Source organism: Selaginella moellendorffii, unplaced genomic scaffold, assembly GCF_000143415.4.
Source record: "Selaginella moellendorffii unplaced genomic scaffold, v1.0 SELMOscaffold_8, whole genome shotgun sequence".
Classification (NCBI taxonomy): domain Eukaryota; kingdom Viridiplantae; phylum Streptophyta; class Lycopodiopsida; order Selaginellales; family Selaginellaceae; genus Selaginella; species Selaginella moellendorffii.
In genome coordinates, this window is record NW_003314269.1 from 1989052 (window position 1) to 2004282 (window position 15231).

Below are 15231 nucleotides of genomic sequence, written 5' to 3' on the forward strand. Positions count from 1 at the left end.
AAATAAAATATAGAGAACTAGAACCAAAGTTTGGAGATTTTTACAACGGCATGAGATTATACAACCGAGAAAACAAAATCACACGTGGATACCTGCATGCAGTGCATGATGTGGCGCCATCCCCTGCGAATAAATCTTTTGCGCTTGCTATGATGATGAGTTTGAACGATTTTCGCGCATGTATTGCTTTGATAGGGCAGCGGCTCTCGTTTTAGGGGGACTCCCAGCGAGAAGAGGAGCGTTTGTGTCTAGGTTTTACACAAGAACGAGCAGGGCCTTTTCTCGATCGTGCTCCGGAGCGAGAGCTATGGCGACCTTCCCAGCGCAGAAGCAGGAGTCGCAGCCTGGAGTCCAGCACGTCATGGATCCCCATCCTCGCACCAGGCGCTCGGATTACAAGCCATCGGACAAGCTCAAGGTTAAGTCGTTGCTATTTCAAATCTCGAGCTTGGTCGATTTGATGCTTGTGTGTCCCACAGAATAAGGTGGCTCTGATAACTGGGGGAGACTCCGGCATTGGGCGAGCTGTGGCTTATTTCTATAGCCTCGAAGGCGCCAGTGTGGCCATAACTTACGTGCCTGGGAAAGAGGAGAAGGACGCGGAGGAAGCGATCCATATGATCAAGGAGGCCAAGACCGCGCATGCCAAGGATCCGATCATGATCCCAGGCGACATTGGTTACGACGAGAACTGCAAAAAGGCAAGCCCGATTCAGTTTTACAGACTTCCAGAGAAACTTTCGTGACGATTCTTTCTCGGCTTTGTTCTTGTCGATCGCATTAGATTGTTGACGAAGTGGTGAAAGCTTATGGGAGGATTGACATACTCGTCAACAACGCCGCCGAGCAGTACCGCGTACAGAAGATCGAGGACCTCAAGCCGGAGCAGCTGGAACGCGTGTTTAGAACCAACATATTCTCCCACTTCTATCTCTCCAGGTAAATCCTCTCTAGTATCAATCAAAATAGAGTTGTCTCTCTACGACACAGGTATGCCGTGCCTCACATGAAGGAAGGCGAGGGCTGCATCATCAACACCACCTCCGTGAACGCCTACAAAGGAAACAAGACTCTGATCGACTACACGTCCACCAAAGGAGCCATCGTCGGCTTCACAAGGTCTCTCGCTCTCAACCTCGTGGATAGAGGAATTCGTGTGAATGGTAAGCTCGTCCTTGTTTCATAATTCTCGTCCACCTTTTGTCCAAACCAATTGTTGCTTGCTACTCCTCCAGGCGTTGCTCCAGGTCCAGTGTGGGCTCCTTTAATCCCAGCTTCGTCGCCGGAGCCCCAGCAAACCGAGCACTTTGGCGAGCAGTGCCCGATGGGAAAAGCTGCGCAGCCGGACGACATTGCTCCCTCCTACGTCTTCCTCGCCTCGGAGGACGCTGCCTTCTTCACTGGACAAGTCCTTCATCCAAACGGTATCGCATATCTTTTCTTCCTCTATCAAGGAGCTCTTAAGTTACTGGTTTTTTCTCTGCAGGAGGGATGATTGTAAATGCATAGGCCAGAGAAGCTGATCGAGAACAGTTGTGAATCAAATTGAGAACAGTTGTGGATCAAATCAAATCGAAGTTCTTTCCATCACGCCAATGCGGCCTTCACAGTGAGTGGTATTCTAACTTTGTGCTTGTAGTTCTTCCAGGTGAGAGATCCAAACACGTAGTCCTTGCGTGGCATCGTTGCATTAAAAGTAACGTTGAAAGCTAGAGTCTGGCCCGCTTGAGTAAAGGCGAGCTCGGACGGCTCGACACTCACGGACACGCCCTCCGGAGCTTCGATCTTGGGCCAATACGTCGACACGCAATCCCCGACATTGGTCACGAACCGGGTCACAGTTTTCACCCCTGTCAAGTTGGACAGAGTGATGCTGGGGAGATTGAGAGCGCTCGCCGGCTGCGCCACTGTGCTGCAATCTATCCCCTGCTTGCCGGTGATGAGCGCGACGGCGACCGAATCATACATGTCGCACAGGAACGCGATGTAGTCGCTCTCGGATACGTCGTAGATCAGGCCCGGGTGTGCTGCCGCATTGGGATCGACGTGACCGCTTCCAAAGTGGAAAGGCGTGGCTCTCTCCAGAGCGTTGGTGAGAATGTGATTTTTCTTGTTGTCCACCACGGTTGCTGTTATCACGAGAATTGAGTGAGATTCTTATATCATCTTGGAACTCTGTAGTAGCATACCTGTGGTGCTCAGTGCTGATCTGATGGCCGCGGGACTCCACTCTGGGTGATAAGCTTTGAGCAGAGCGATCATTCCCGCGACATGGGGACACGACATGGATGTTCCAGACATGCTTCCATAGCTCCCGTCTCCGCTGGCTGGGCTGATCGCTGCTATGATGTCTACTCCCGGAGCAGTGATATCCGGCTGCGTAACAGGAGCCACAGTCACTAAGCAATTGGAGAGATCTCGAGTATCTTACCTTGAGCACGTCCGGAACAACGACGTTTGGACCTGGAGATGAAAACGCTGCCATGACAGGAGCCTTTACACCTGACATTGTAACTGGAGGGGTGATATAAGCTGTTGGATGCCTGCGTAAAGAAAACAGTCAGCTTGGAAGAAGGAAGCTTTACGTACTCGGAAGCGTTGATGTACGAGAAGATTGCTGCGCCATCAGTATAAGTAACATGAACCGTAGGCACGAAATGGTCATCGGCCAGAATTTCGTTTCCTTCAGCCGGTCCGTTGCAAAGGATCATTCCAACACCACCAGCCAAGAGGACATTATGGCCCTTGTCAACGCGACTGTTTTCACCGCGCAAACAAGCCACTATCTTGCCTCTCACCTTCTCGGGATCCAAGGAACCCACCACACACAACTCGCTGCAATCCAAAAGGACGTCAAGAATCAGTGCTGCCTTTCAAAGAACTGAAACAAAAAAAAGCTTTACCTGCGCGATGAATTTGAAGTTGGTGCAAAGGCATCCTTGCTTGCAATGAGCGGGTACTGCCACGGCTTAAGCTCTTTGTAAGAGATCGACTCACCCTGTAGAAAAGCAAACGTAAAAACCACGATCGATCGAAACATAAGTTCGTCACCTTGTACACTGCACCATTCCCAAGCACAGCGCTCGAGGAGAAGTTCCTGTCCAGGGTACTAGCAGCCACCGTGACGATCCACGGCGCAAGGTTGGAAACCACCCCGAGCGTCGGCCCGGCGTTACCGCCCGAGGCAACCACGGGGATCCCTCGCTGGACAGCGTGGAAGGCGCCAACTGCTATCGCGTCGGAGAAAAATTCCCCTGGATCTCCCCCTAGAGAAAGCGTCATCAAGTCCACTCCATCTTCGATGGCCTGATCCATGGCGGCAAGGATGTCGACCTCGCTGCAGCCTAGAGGCCAGCAAACTTTGTAGATTCCCAGCCTCGCGAACGGCGCCCCTCCCTTGGCCGTCCCATTACCATAGCCATGCAGACTAACGTTTGGCACAAATCGTCCAGCGGCCGTGGAGGCGGTGTGCGAGCCGTGTCCTTCCTTGTCCCTGGCCGAGAAGAAGTCTCCGGCCGCGGAGATGTTTTCGGCCCTCATGCCTTTGTAATAGTATCGAGCGCCGATGATTTTCCTGTGAGAAGAAACATAAAGAGTCTAGTTTCTCGATCCTGGAGTTTGTAGCTCACCTGTTACATAGCGTGGAGTTGAAAGCTTGGCCGGCTTGACAGATTCCTCGCCACCGGCTGGGAACCGGACCCATTCCTTCATCGGAGAAGCTCTCGGACTCCGGCCACACTCCTGGCAATCGACATGATATTCATTAAGATCCTAGAGATCTAGAAATGAAAATTTCAATGGAATGCCAAGAACAAGACAAAGGAAAAAGATCAACTTCGAAAGTGCAAACAAGGAAGATCAAGATGGAACAAGACGAAGGAAAAGATCGAGAGCAAACAAGAGATCTTACAAGACGAATGAGATCCAAGAGAAGATCGAGATAGAAGAATGCGAGAACCTTACCAGTGTCAAGCGAGCCGATGATAACATCCTTGCCATAATCCGTGTTCTTCCACAGCGATCCGCCCACCCTGGACAAGGAATGCTTCCTCCCGCGGCGATCCACGGACAAGCCTAGGAAATCCCACGACGCAGTCGTGTGGAGCTTTGAGATGCCACTGGGGAAGACGGAAATCACGCCCGGGAGACCTGGATTTCCAAGAAAACAAGAACAAGAGAGAGTTGGATCGCTCCAATAGCGCCGGCGCTAATTACCAGAAATGCGATCGACCTGCTCGTCCGTGAGCTTGGCCGCGAATCCACTGAAAGCGTGCTTGTAGGAATAAATGAGCGCCTCGCTCGCGTCCTCACTGTTCCATCCAAATCATAATTTAGGGTTCCAATGCCAACTTTGTTTGTGTAGCCAAGGAAAACTCCCTCCTAAGATCGACTCGATAAACTTTTTTCGATCTTACCTTCCAATTGTTTCCGCGAGAAGCGACGAGTGCGACTCCGCGATCGCGTCCGGATGCAACTCCGGGTCCGAATGCCCCAAGTAGACAATGTGAAGTTTTGCGGGCTGCAATACAATACGAAGGATGTTAACTCGAGAATTTGGTATCCCAGCTTTTTACAAACCTTGGAGGCTTCGACCTGGAAGTGAAAAAAGAAACAAACGGAAACCAGGAGCCAAAACATTGCAGCCATCTTTTCTCGGCTCCTAATTTGACAATCAGCGTATTTAACCGGTTTAGAGCCATATATAAACCAATCAACGTCCTAATTCGGCATTTTTCATTTTCCTCAATCTTTTATTACATTTTAAGTTTTTTCTAGAAATAAGTGCTAAAAAACACACACGGAAAACTGTGTCTTAAATATAGCAAAATATAGAAAAATAACACACGGAAAACTGTGCAAATTCCCAATTGGAACAATCCGTGTTACAGTTTTGGAATGGTGGCGAGCGAAAAATCTCTCCTCCCACCCGAGCAAATGAAACAAAAAAAAGAGAGAGAAAAACTCAGTCAGTGTTTACAAACGCGAGCCTCTTTTGGAACTGTGTATACAAGTCACTTCTCGTCAGAAACCGATCTTCCGCGAGCAGTGATCTGTCAGGTTGGCAACCATAAATCCGGCAAAAACCTGGCGATCAAACGCTGGAATCAGACACAAAATCTATCCAGCACTGGACTTACTTGAGCCGAGCCAAGAACGTAAATGGCCGAGTAATGGCGTCCATGGACAACCATATCAGCTAGCATGGCAAAGGGTATTGTCAACGACATTCCTAGCGTTGCCACGAGAGGCGTCGTCCATACCACTGACAATGCCCTGCGAGAAAGTAAACAAAGATTTGTGACGACATGCCCATCTACATTTTCCAAAAACTCACCAAATGTAATCGGAGAGAACACTGCCAATGAAGCTATTTGCAAGAACAGCCTCGTCCACCTTTGCCGACCGAGGTATGCTTAGACTTGGCTCCAAGCCGAGTGCATGAAGTGGCCAAGCTGCAACAACAAAGCCAGTTTTAATCTTTCTGCAAGAAAAGAATGCGAAAAACAGAAGTAAAAAAGGAAATACTCACTGAGCCACCAGAGGCCAATAAGTGTAAATAATCCAATGAATCCGAAAATCTTCTGGACATCCACAGTCTCTCCATCTTCCCCGGCTATTCGCTTCAGCGAGACTGCGTACACGGCAAGGACTTTTCAGCGGAAGAAAACCTTCCAAACGGCAGCTTACCTGTGAAGAGACCATACGTAACAGCCGAAGAGAGCCCCAGGATGTCTCCAACCATGTCATGCTTGCTCGGCCTTGAAAACAACCGATGAAAACTTCAGGAAAAGCGGAGAAAGAAAAGAAAATGGATCAGCTACCTCGACAATGTTGCTTGCACGTCATCCTTCGCCCATGTCCGCCCGAGTGTTGTCATGAACACTCCTATGATCGTTATGAGCACTGACACGACTTTCAAGACGTTAAACTGGTCCTGCCCCAACAGCGTTCCAAACATTAACGTGAACAGTGCCGAGGTAGACGAAAGAATCGTTGTGCTTGCAACGCTCGTATGGGCCAAGGCGGCGTTCGACAAGTACTAGACAACAAACACACGTCAGTTTGGCTGCCGGAAATCCCAAAGGAAAGCTTCTATCTCCAGTTACCTCTGTGAGTAGCCAAAGGGGAGCCAGATAGAGGCATGCCTTTGCAACATCCCAGTCTGTCCAAGTTACTTTCTCTGGCGCTAGCTTTGACGCTAAAGAAGGTTTCACAGAGGCTCCTGGAGCTTCGAGATCTTTCCCATTTTCCTGGAGCATGAGATGCTGTAGCTCCATATCACTGGCCTTGACGCGGTTTCTCTTGGATGGAGAATCCAGCACGCCACCACCACCATCTGAGTTTTCTCGTTGAATTTTCCTATAGCGCCTTTGGAAGTAAGAATAGATCCAGTCTTTGAGCACCGACAACGGCAAGTAGACGACCATAAGCGACGCTCCCAAGTAGGAAAGCGCAAATGGTTGCTTGTAAGCCTCGAAAATTTTCTACAGAGAAAAAGAGAAAAAGTCGAGGCAAAGACTTAGAAAGAGTCCACGAAAAGGAAAGAAAACCGACATACCTGTGTGACTTCCGCCGAAGTGACCCATATCACGACGACCGTGGAGAGAAGCACCAATCCAGCCTTGTATTTCCAGGCCATGGAATGGAACCGAGGGAATTCTCACATAGCTACCTCAAAATGCGCCATTTCGTGCTGCCAGATCTGCCGCAAGCGAGCAAATTCCTCGCCCAGATCCCGCTCAATGATCCATCGCGAAGCTCAAACAGCTGCAAGCTCGTGGAATGCCGATCCCTCCCCGGCGCGCCAGTGAGCGCATTCTTCCCATTTTAGGGCTCCAAGCTACCTAGGCGGTAAACAATCGGCATCCGGGATAAAGACGTGGAGAAGCTTTAATTTGTTCGTGGTATATTCTATTTCCTATTAAACATTCTAAATTTACGGCTTGTCAAATCCTGGCCGTTCAATTTGGCGCCTCTTAGGAGAGCAAAATCTGGAGCGTTTATTTTGTGATCGCCTTGTACTGGCACACTGTCTCTCGTATAGCTCTCTCCACTGGCAATCTCTCCATGCTAGAAGCTCCATAGAATCCATGAACTCCCGTGGTTCTCTGGAGAACATACTTGGCGTCCTCGGGTCCAGCGATCGGTCCTGATAAGAAAATTCTAATCAGTATCAATCGATCTTCCAAAATTTATTTTTGACTAGTTTTGCTGGTTTTGACGAAAGAAATCACGTACCTCCGTGACACAGGACTATGATGTCTGGATTTATCTCTGAGGCTGCGTTGGCGATCTTTTGGACGCGATCCACACTTTGATCGAGCGTGAGAGCGGTGCTAGCACCAATGGAGCCGGCGGTGGTGAGTCCCATATGAGCCACGATTATGTCCGCGCCGGCTTGAGCCATTGCTCGTGACTCTTCCTCGTTAAACGCATACGGTGTTGTTATAAGTCCCATTTCGTGAGCCTGTTTTATCATCTCCACTTCCGCCCTGTGTGATTAAACAGTGTTAGTAGTGTTTCTTTTTCTTCCAGTCTTTCTCAAGAGAATTGTATCTCGAAAACTACTTACCCGAATCCCATGCCAGTTTCTTCAAGGTTTTGTCGAAAGTTCCCGTCAAAAAGTCCTACAGTAGGGAAGTTTTGCACACCGACAAATCCAATCTGCTCGAGCTCGCGTAGGAAGCGACTCATTTGCCGGAAAGGATCTGTGGCGCATACTCCAGCAAGAACTGGAGTTTTCTTCACAACCTGTAAGGAGACAAAAACAAGTAATTCTTTGGAAACAGTTTTGTAAAACTTAAGCTAGAGATGAGCGTTCATACACCACAAAAGCAAAAATCAGTGAAACTTACCGGAAGAACTTCGTTGGCCATGTCAACAACGACAGCGTTGGCATCTTTGAACGGTAGCAAACCCGCGAGAGAACCTCTCCCGGCCATCCGGAAGCGTCCAGAGTTATAGATGACGATCAAGTCCACTCCTCCTTCCTCCTCAAACTTTGCAGAGATTCCAGTCCCAGCGCCAGCACCGATTACAGGAGCTCCATCTTTAATTTGCTTCTTCAGATTTGCAAGGATTGTCTCGCGTGCTAGAACTGTTTCTGGAACGATAAAACAGTGTGTGCGTGAGTGGATCAAACAAAAATAGCTACCTGGTTTTGCGTCTTTTCTGATACTAGGAAGTGGAGGTTTCCTGGTGACGCTGGTAGATTTAGTCGAGGTATTGTCAAGTTCATCAGCTGGAGGAATTTTCGCCTGATCAACGGGAGGCACGAGTTCCAGAAATGCTTCGACGACAGCTCGAGAGTACTCGGGATCATTTATGTTGCAAGGAAGGAACTCTAGCTGCAATGGAGCAAGACGATGGATCGTAAGAAACCATCTAAGACTTCGCGAAAATACCTGTCTGTCAGGCGTTTGATGTATTTCTTTCTTGAGCTCGTCTAGCAAAGCATCTGTTGCCTCAGGACAGAAAAATGGCATGCCTTCGGCGTCAAGCGCTGAAACTCCCTTGAGAGGGCACAAGATCCGAACAGGAGCCGAAGATCTGTTGACACGCTCGGCTATAAACTTTGCAAACTTTCGATTTTCCTCTGCTGTTGTCCGCATCAAAGTCACCTACGAGAAGGAAAACAATGTTTAGTTAAGCGAGCTCAGCGAGTACCTGGCTGTTATGGACGTGGAATTTACGTCCAGAAAACTCCGAAGGGACTGTCTCCTTGCTTCCAAAGTTCACCATGTCGAGAGCTCCAAGGCTAAGAACAAGAGGAATTTTTTTCTCCACGGTTGACGTGAATCGATTCTCATCGCAAGCCATTACACCACCGACAATGTGATCGGCCACCTCGGTGGTAGTAAGATCGAGCACTGCCTGGAAGTGAAAGATCATAAAAAAGAAAAAAACGTAGAAAAAGAAAAACCTGGAAGAATCCTTGAGCTACTAGATTTTCCATGGCTTTTCCACCAGTGCCCGTGGCATGGAACACAACAACTTCGTATCCTCGCCGCTCGAGCTCCTCACGAACCGCGGTCACGCAGGGAGTTGTCACTCCAAACATGGTCACACCAACACTCGGCCTTGCCGAAAGTTTTTCCTGGATCACTCCAGCAGTAGAGAGTTTTCTCGGCACCCTTGCTGCTACCATCCCGGCAAACGCCGCTGCGGCGTTAGCGAAGATGGTGGTGCTTACGCTGTTAATCCCGGCAACGTCCACCACTGATGGAACCAATATGAGATCACTCGACCCGATGTAAGCCGCCGTGTTGCCGCTAGCAACCGTGGAGACGATAACTTTGGGGATTCCAATGGACAAATTTCTAAGAGCCGGGGAGATCATCCCAGTTCCTCCGCTTCCTCCAACTCCAATCGCCCCCGCGGCTGCGGATTTTGTCCTGAGGAAGCCCTCCAGAGCAGCGGCCATGACGGAAGTCGCCGCCCCTCTTTCCGCTGGCAGTGAAGATAATTCTCGAGATCTCGCATCTGGGTGATGCGAGAGAACTGTTTCTCGGCTGACAAACTCGTCGCCGGTGTTCTTGGAGTCGTGATCTCGTGAAGTTGAGACATCTACGGTAACGATCTTTGCCTGAGAGACCTTTCCATAAGGAAGAGTTGTAAGGAAGATAAAATGCAGCCTACCTGAGCGTGGAAGAGATCCAAGGCTTCGCAGATGCATTTGATGAGATAGTCGAGCTCCTTACCTTTGGTGTCCAGGCTCGCAATGCAGTAGACAATCCCAGCTCCATCTCCTCCCATCGTTTCCCTAGAGATTTTTAAAGTATTTACTTGATGACGAGAACATATTGTATAATTATTTTATTAATAAAACTTTTACACTATCTGCTATTAAAGTCGAAGTAATGTTAATTTAGTGGAATTTTGATTGGTTTTAATCCAGACCATTTGCTCTTGAATAAGCTAAATTTTTTAGGTTAATTAATATAAATATTTCTCTATTTTATTTTTATATTCCATGCATTTACATTAAGGGGTAGTTTTGATTGTACTTAAGAAGTGATTTTGTGAAATTTGTACATGCATTTACTTTAACCACTTTTGATAATGCACTTTGACTAACACAGTGTTATGAAATATTATTTTTTCCACATATCATTGCATTTAATTTTGCTTCAATTTTTATATGAGATGATCCTGTTTTGATAAAAGTTGATATTGCTGTTGCCCGTGTTCAAGAACAAGGGCAAAAATGTAGTTTAAGTCTAAGAACAAAATTTATCTTGAGTACCATATTTTTCATAAAAGTTTGCAAATTAATTTTGACAAATTTGTGATTGTTTTAAAGTTCCTTACTCCAAAATGTGTAAATGATAATACTTTTTACACAATGCAATATTTTAATAGTTTTATTGATCATCTTTTTTATTTTATTACACTGTTGCAAGTGTTGTTAAAGCTGTCAACTTTATCTTTCATCTGATCTAAAGACAACAAATGAGCATTTATGAATCTCAAAGAGTTGTTGATAATTCTTTTAACTTTTGCATATCTTAATTACATTTGACCTTTCATTTTATACTATCCTTTAAAGATATGTAGTAAACTTATGCAAATGTTGAACATCATCCAAAGAATAATAAGTAGTAATTACTGTAAAGTGATTAAACCAGTGGTACACATCATCTTAAAGATTCCCACTAAATAAATTCAATTAAACGCAAGGATTAGTAGTAATAGAAAGAGAAGTTATACTATGTATTGTGAACGCTATTATAAATTGAGTTTGATTGTTTAGTTGTAACTGCACCAATTGTTACTTTAGAGTTAAAGGAGGGGGCTATTGCTTTGCCATGAAGACAAAAAAAAAAAAAAAAAATACAAAAGAAAAGAAATTGAGAAAGTTATAAGGAAAATGAGATTTAGATAATGCAAAAGCTAAATTTAAATTATATAAATAGTATACGGCATTATAATTGTACACTTAGACTTCACATCATCCCCTCCTCTTGGAATGATAGAAGACCATCAAAGTTCTCTTGTGGATGGGTTGAGATTTGGAGGAACATCAGGAGGAGGCATTGATAGATCTATAAGTGGTGTTAGTTGTTCTTGATCCCTATATATGAAGTGTTTTAGCTATTGCATATGCACAATTTTTAGAGGATTGGCTTGCTGGACGTCATGTTGAACCTTATAAATTTGTAGTCCCATTTGCCGCAGCACCCAATACAGTCCTTTCCACTAAGAAAGGAGCCCTTTAGATAAACCACATACCATAAGATTAGGAAATTGGATTAACACCAAATCATCCACTTTATACTTTGCAGATAGATAATGATAGGAGTTGTAATGCTGTTGTTGTCCCACTTGTATGTGGCCCAGATATTCAGTAGATTCTGCTCAAATAAGTGGAAGAATGCTTGTCAAATATTAATCTCACAATCTAGCATTGGCAACCTATAACAATCGCAAAGGTAAACCTAACTCAGTTGATAGTATTGGATCATGACCATATAAAAGTTTATATGGTGAAGTATTAATGAAACTTTACACCCCTATGACATACGTATACCAAAAAAATGGCAAATAACCATCCTAATCTGAATGTTGAAAGTTCATGTACTTTTTGATTATCCCTTTGAAGGTCCAAACTAACTGTTCCACCAAACCGTTTGACTATCGATGATAAGCACTTGTGAAAGTGTGATATATCCCTAAACAAAATGTTAAAATGTGAAATGCCTTAACCATAAATGCTAGACCATTATCCAAAAAGTTCTGTTTTGGACAGGATTGCTGGAATACCACTCGATTAAGGAGAAAGTAACCAACAGCAGTGGCAAATTCACTAGCAAGAGCATCAACTTCCACCTAACGAGTCAAATAATCAGAAATAATAATGATTTACTTATTGTTAACAATTGACCATAGAAAAGGCCCAATTAGATCAAACGCCACCAACTCAAATGGACAGGAAACTGCAATCAACTTCAACTGTCCTTTTGTAACAAAAGGGGAAATATTATGAGCTTGGTACCAAATATAGCTATGCATATATTGAATAACATCACGTTGCATCTCCAGCTAATATAAAGACTTGCACAGCTTCTCAGTCAACTGACGATGTCCTATATACCCATCTAAAATAAAAGAATCATGGTAGGTGTGGAGAAAGCTTGGAATAAAGATCGAAGGCACAACTAACCATAAAATATCATCATCAGGATCCGTCTCTACAAAATAAAGAAGACTATCCTCAAGGCGATATTGAGAATGTAAATGCCGAAATGGTAAGTCATCAGCAAGTGATATAAAATTCTCAAATCCATCACAAAGCTATAAGCGAATAAATTTTTTCCATTCTACTTTAGTCACTTAACCACATCTCTGACCACTTGGAGGAGTCTCATTCACAACCTCCATAAGTCCTACTAAGGTCTTGGGGCTTGCTAGCCCTGAAAATGGCATCCATACCACTCAACCTTTGCACTTGGTCCCAGTGCTCCACGTGTCCAATCCCATGACCGACACCCCAAGGCACCACCAACATACCAACCTGTTACGCTAGGCCATGCCTAATTGCCTTGGTCACATCAGTGGTCCAACACCACCTGCATTGCAATCCCGTCTCTCCAAGACTGGGCCATCCATCCATGAGTGGTCATCCCAGATACACTCTTTAGCATCCCTAGGATGCCTGCAGACATGGGGAATAGCCTTTCCCAATATCTCTTTTTTGATCCCCACCAAGTCCCTTTCTGTCCTTGGCCGTGTTCGCTAACACTGCCACTGGATCAGGGCCCACAGGCCTGACCACTAAGTCCCACAGTCCTCTGGGACTTTCTCACTGCACGATTGTATCCTTGGTCACTACACCAGAGGACTACTCCTCTTCCTTTCCACGGTCTGGGCCTTTGGGACAACATTTCGGAACACCATGGCCTTACATAAGCCTCGTGAGTACTCTCCCCGCCTTCCGCCTTTGGGTGCTCTAGCCATGGGCTTAGAGCGAGGTTTTGTTGAGCCACACCAGGTATCCAAGTAGGTAGTGCCACCCACACTTGGACTGGGAGCATCGACCAGTCGATCTTCTGGGGGAACTAAAGTCGGCTCTTGAACACTTCACCAAGCTACCTCGCTTGTCGGTCCATGTTCACTCTATTTTTGGACTTCCCAGTGGTCAGTTCATCACCCAACACTGAGTCTGGCCTTCCTGGGCCAAACTGGCCTTTCCTGGCCAAACTAGCTCCACTGTAGTCCTCCCCCCCTATACTTTTGGAGCTCACCAAACCCCCTAGGGTCTGGGAGATGAATGCTTTGGGCTTTTACCCTCTCAGACTTGAACTCAGACTTGGACTCAGACGTGGACTAGGACTTGGACTCGGGCTCGGGCTCAGTCTCGGCCTTGGCCTCGGTCTCGGTCTCAGTCCCGGTCCCGGTCTTGGTCTCGGTCCCGGTCTCAGTCCCGGTCTCGGTCTCGACCTCAGACTCCATCTCGAGTCCTTCTCGGACTCCATCTTGGATTCCATCTCGGGTCCATCTCGAACTCCATCTCGGACTCCATCTCGGACTCCACTTCGGACTCCACCTCGGACTCCAACTCAGGTCCATCTCAGACTCCATCTTGAACTCCACCTCGGACTCCAACTCGGGTCCATCTCGGACTCCATCTCGGACTTCATCTCGGACTCTAACTCTGGTCCATCTCGGACTCCATCTTGGACACTTCCATGTGTCATGTGTTGGTCCTTTTGGGTCCCTTTTTGGAGCCTCATTTATTGCTCGCTTCATGCTCGTTCCTTGAGCACTCCGTTGGGAGTTCCACTCCCGCTCTCAACCTTTCAAGTCGAAGCCTTTTAGTCCAATCGTGTTACGCTCGTTTGGCTTTTGCTTCGGCCACTACCACGTGGCACCCTTTCGGCTCCACTTTGGGGCTTAGGGATTTGTGTCTCACAAAAGCCTTTGAATTCACATCTAAATTTTTTGAGCTTTGCTAACCTCGTCAAAAGAAGGTAAATCTTGCTTACATCTTATGGACATTGAACATCAAGTATAACAACCATTAATAATATAGAATCCTTATCCAAAAAGTTCACAAATGCAAGAACAATAAGTTTATTAAAAATATAAGAAGAGAGCGAAAAAGGAAGAGAAGCTTGAGAAAGGGCATCAACATCAACTATAGAACTCTTCAGGTGATGTACAATGTCAAAATCATTTATCTAAAGCTTTAAAGCCCACATAGCAGTATGACCAATTAAGTTCTTTTGCTTCAATTACGAAGTAACTACAATATGATCACCTTCTAGTAACGTCTGAAAACCATGTAGAGATGCATAAAGTTTTTTAAAACCACAAACTACTACTAAACACTCCTCTATTGTGAAGTCGTTCATCTTCACTGGTTGTAATATATGGTTGATATATGCAATGAGATGTTCTTGACCAGGCACACTTAAACTTTCTTGCATTAACACACCTCCAAGACTGATATCAAAAGCATCCACGCGTAAAATGAAAAGTCAAGTATAGTTAGGATATGCCAAAACTGGAGGAGTCGTCAATAACTTTTTAAGATCTATAAACATTTACACGCAATCCATAGACTAGATGAAAGATGACGTTAAGGACTTCAGCAAGGTTCACAATGGTGCAATGCAATTAAAAAAATGATCAACAAAATGATTAAGATACTGCACCTTGCTTAAGAAGCATTACACATTATTCATACACTTTAGTGTAGGAAACTTTAGACTAGCCATAAATTTGTCAAGATCAACTTGCAAACCCTTATAAGAAATATGGTACCCAAGATAAGTCATGTCCTTGGACTTAAAGATGCATTTCGACCACTTTAGCTTTAAACCAACTTCCTAAAATTAATCCAACACTTTACGAAAATCACGGACGTGTGCCATGTCCCTTCTGAGTGGATCAAAACATCATTAATGAAATCAATAATCACCTCCAACATATTGCAAAGAACCTCGTCCATCATTTGTTGGAAAGTTGCTAAAGCATTGTTTAAACCAAATGACATCACTAAGAACTTGTACAAATGAAATAGTGTACAAAAAACAGTCTTAGGAATATTGTCTTTGGCTATCAGTACTTGTCAATAATCAAAAACAAGATTTAACTTAGTGAACCGACAACTTCTCCCCAAATGATTCAAGAGATCAACAGTGTAAGGAATAGGGTACACATTTAAGATCATTATTTTGTTTAACGGATGATAATCAATGCATAAATAATACTCCTATCAAGCTTTGT

At 45.5% G+C, this 15231-nt stretch overlaps 4 protein-coding genes across 5 annotated transcripts; 1 reads left to right on the plus strand and 3 right to left on the minus strand.

Moving 5' to 3' along the window:
* Nucleotides 1-146: 146 nt before the first annotated feature.
* On the plus strand, nt 147-1596 carry LOC9632073 (NADPH-dependent aldehyde reductase 1, chloroplastic). Its single transcript, XM_024671918.1, has 6 exons — nt 147-418; nt 480-701; nt 785-939; nt 991-1163; nt 1236-1424; nt 1487-1596. Exons 1-6 carry the CDS (start codon nt 179-181, stop codon nt 1507-1509), a joined length of 1002 nt encoding a protein of 333 aa, XP_024527686.1. The 5' UTR covers nt 147-178; the 3' UTR covers nt 1510-1596.
* LOC9635381 (subtilisin-like protease SBT5.4) lies at nt 1573-4647 on the minus strand. Its single transcript, XM_024672109.1, has 12 exons — nt 4618-4647; nt 4416-4519; nt 4216-4310; nt 4071-4149; nt 3964-4031; nt 3630-3741; nt 3052-3574; nt 2904-2998; nt 2590-2835; nt 2432-2543; nt 2190-2376; nt 1573-2129 (listed from the first exon to the last, which is right to left on the minus strand). Exons 1-12 carry the CDS (start codon nt 4645-4647, stop codon nt 1588-1590), a joined length of 2193 nt encoding a protein of 730 aa, XP_024527877.1. The 3' UTR covers nt 1573-1587.
* Nucleotides 4648-4830: 183 nt separating this feature from the next.
* LOC9632074 (thiamine-repressible mitochondrial transport protein THI74) lies at nt 4831-6848 on the minus strand. The gene is made up of 8 exons (XM_002967311.2): nt 6560-6848; nt 6108-6485; nt 5823-6040; nt 5689-5759; nt 5531-5632; nt 5336-5453; nt 5139-5274; nt 4831-5085 (listed from the first exon to the last, which is right to left on the minus strand). The coding sequence occupies exons 1-8, from the start codon at nt 6638-6640 to the stop codon at nt 5023-5025; spliced, it is 1167 nt and encodes a 388-aa protein (XP_002967357.1). The 5' UTR covers nt 6641-6848; the 3' UTR covers nt 4831-5022.
* A 37-nt stretch (nt 6849-6885) lies between these two features.
* On the minus strand, nt 6886-9770 carry LOC9632075 (UPF0261 protein RA0729). 2 transcript variants are annotated; one of them, XM_002967312.2, is made up of 9 exons: nt 9640-9770; nt 8924-9586; nt 8668-8874; nt 8406-8621; nt 8156-8348; nt 7857-8104; nt 7574-7752; nt 7240-7493; nt 6886-7150 (listed from the first exon to the last, which is right to left on the minus strand). In XM_002967312.2, exons 1-9 carry the CDS (start codon nt 9754-9756, stop codon nt 7002-7004), a joined length of 2226 nt encoding a protein of 741 aa, XP_002967358.1. In that variant the 5' UTR covers nt 9757-9770; the 3' UTR covers nt 6886-7001. The 2 variants fall into 2 exon arrangements, with proteins under 2 accessions (XP_002967358.1, XP_024527788.1); XM_024672020.1 differs by having other exon boundaries at nt 7857-8348.
* Between the last annotated feature and the right edge of the window lie 5461 nt (nt 9771-15231).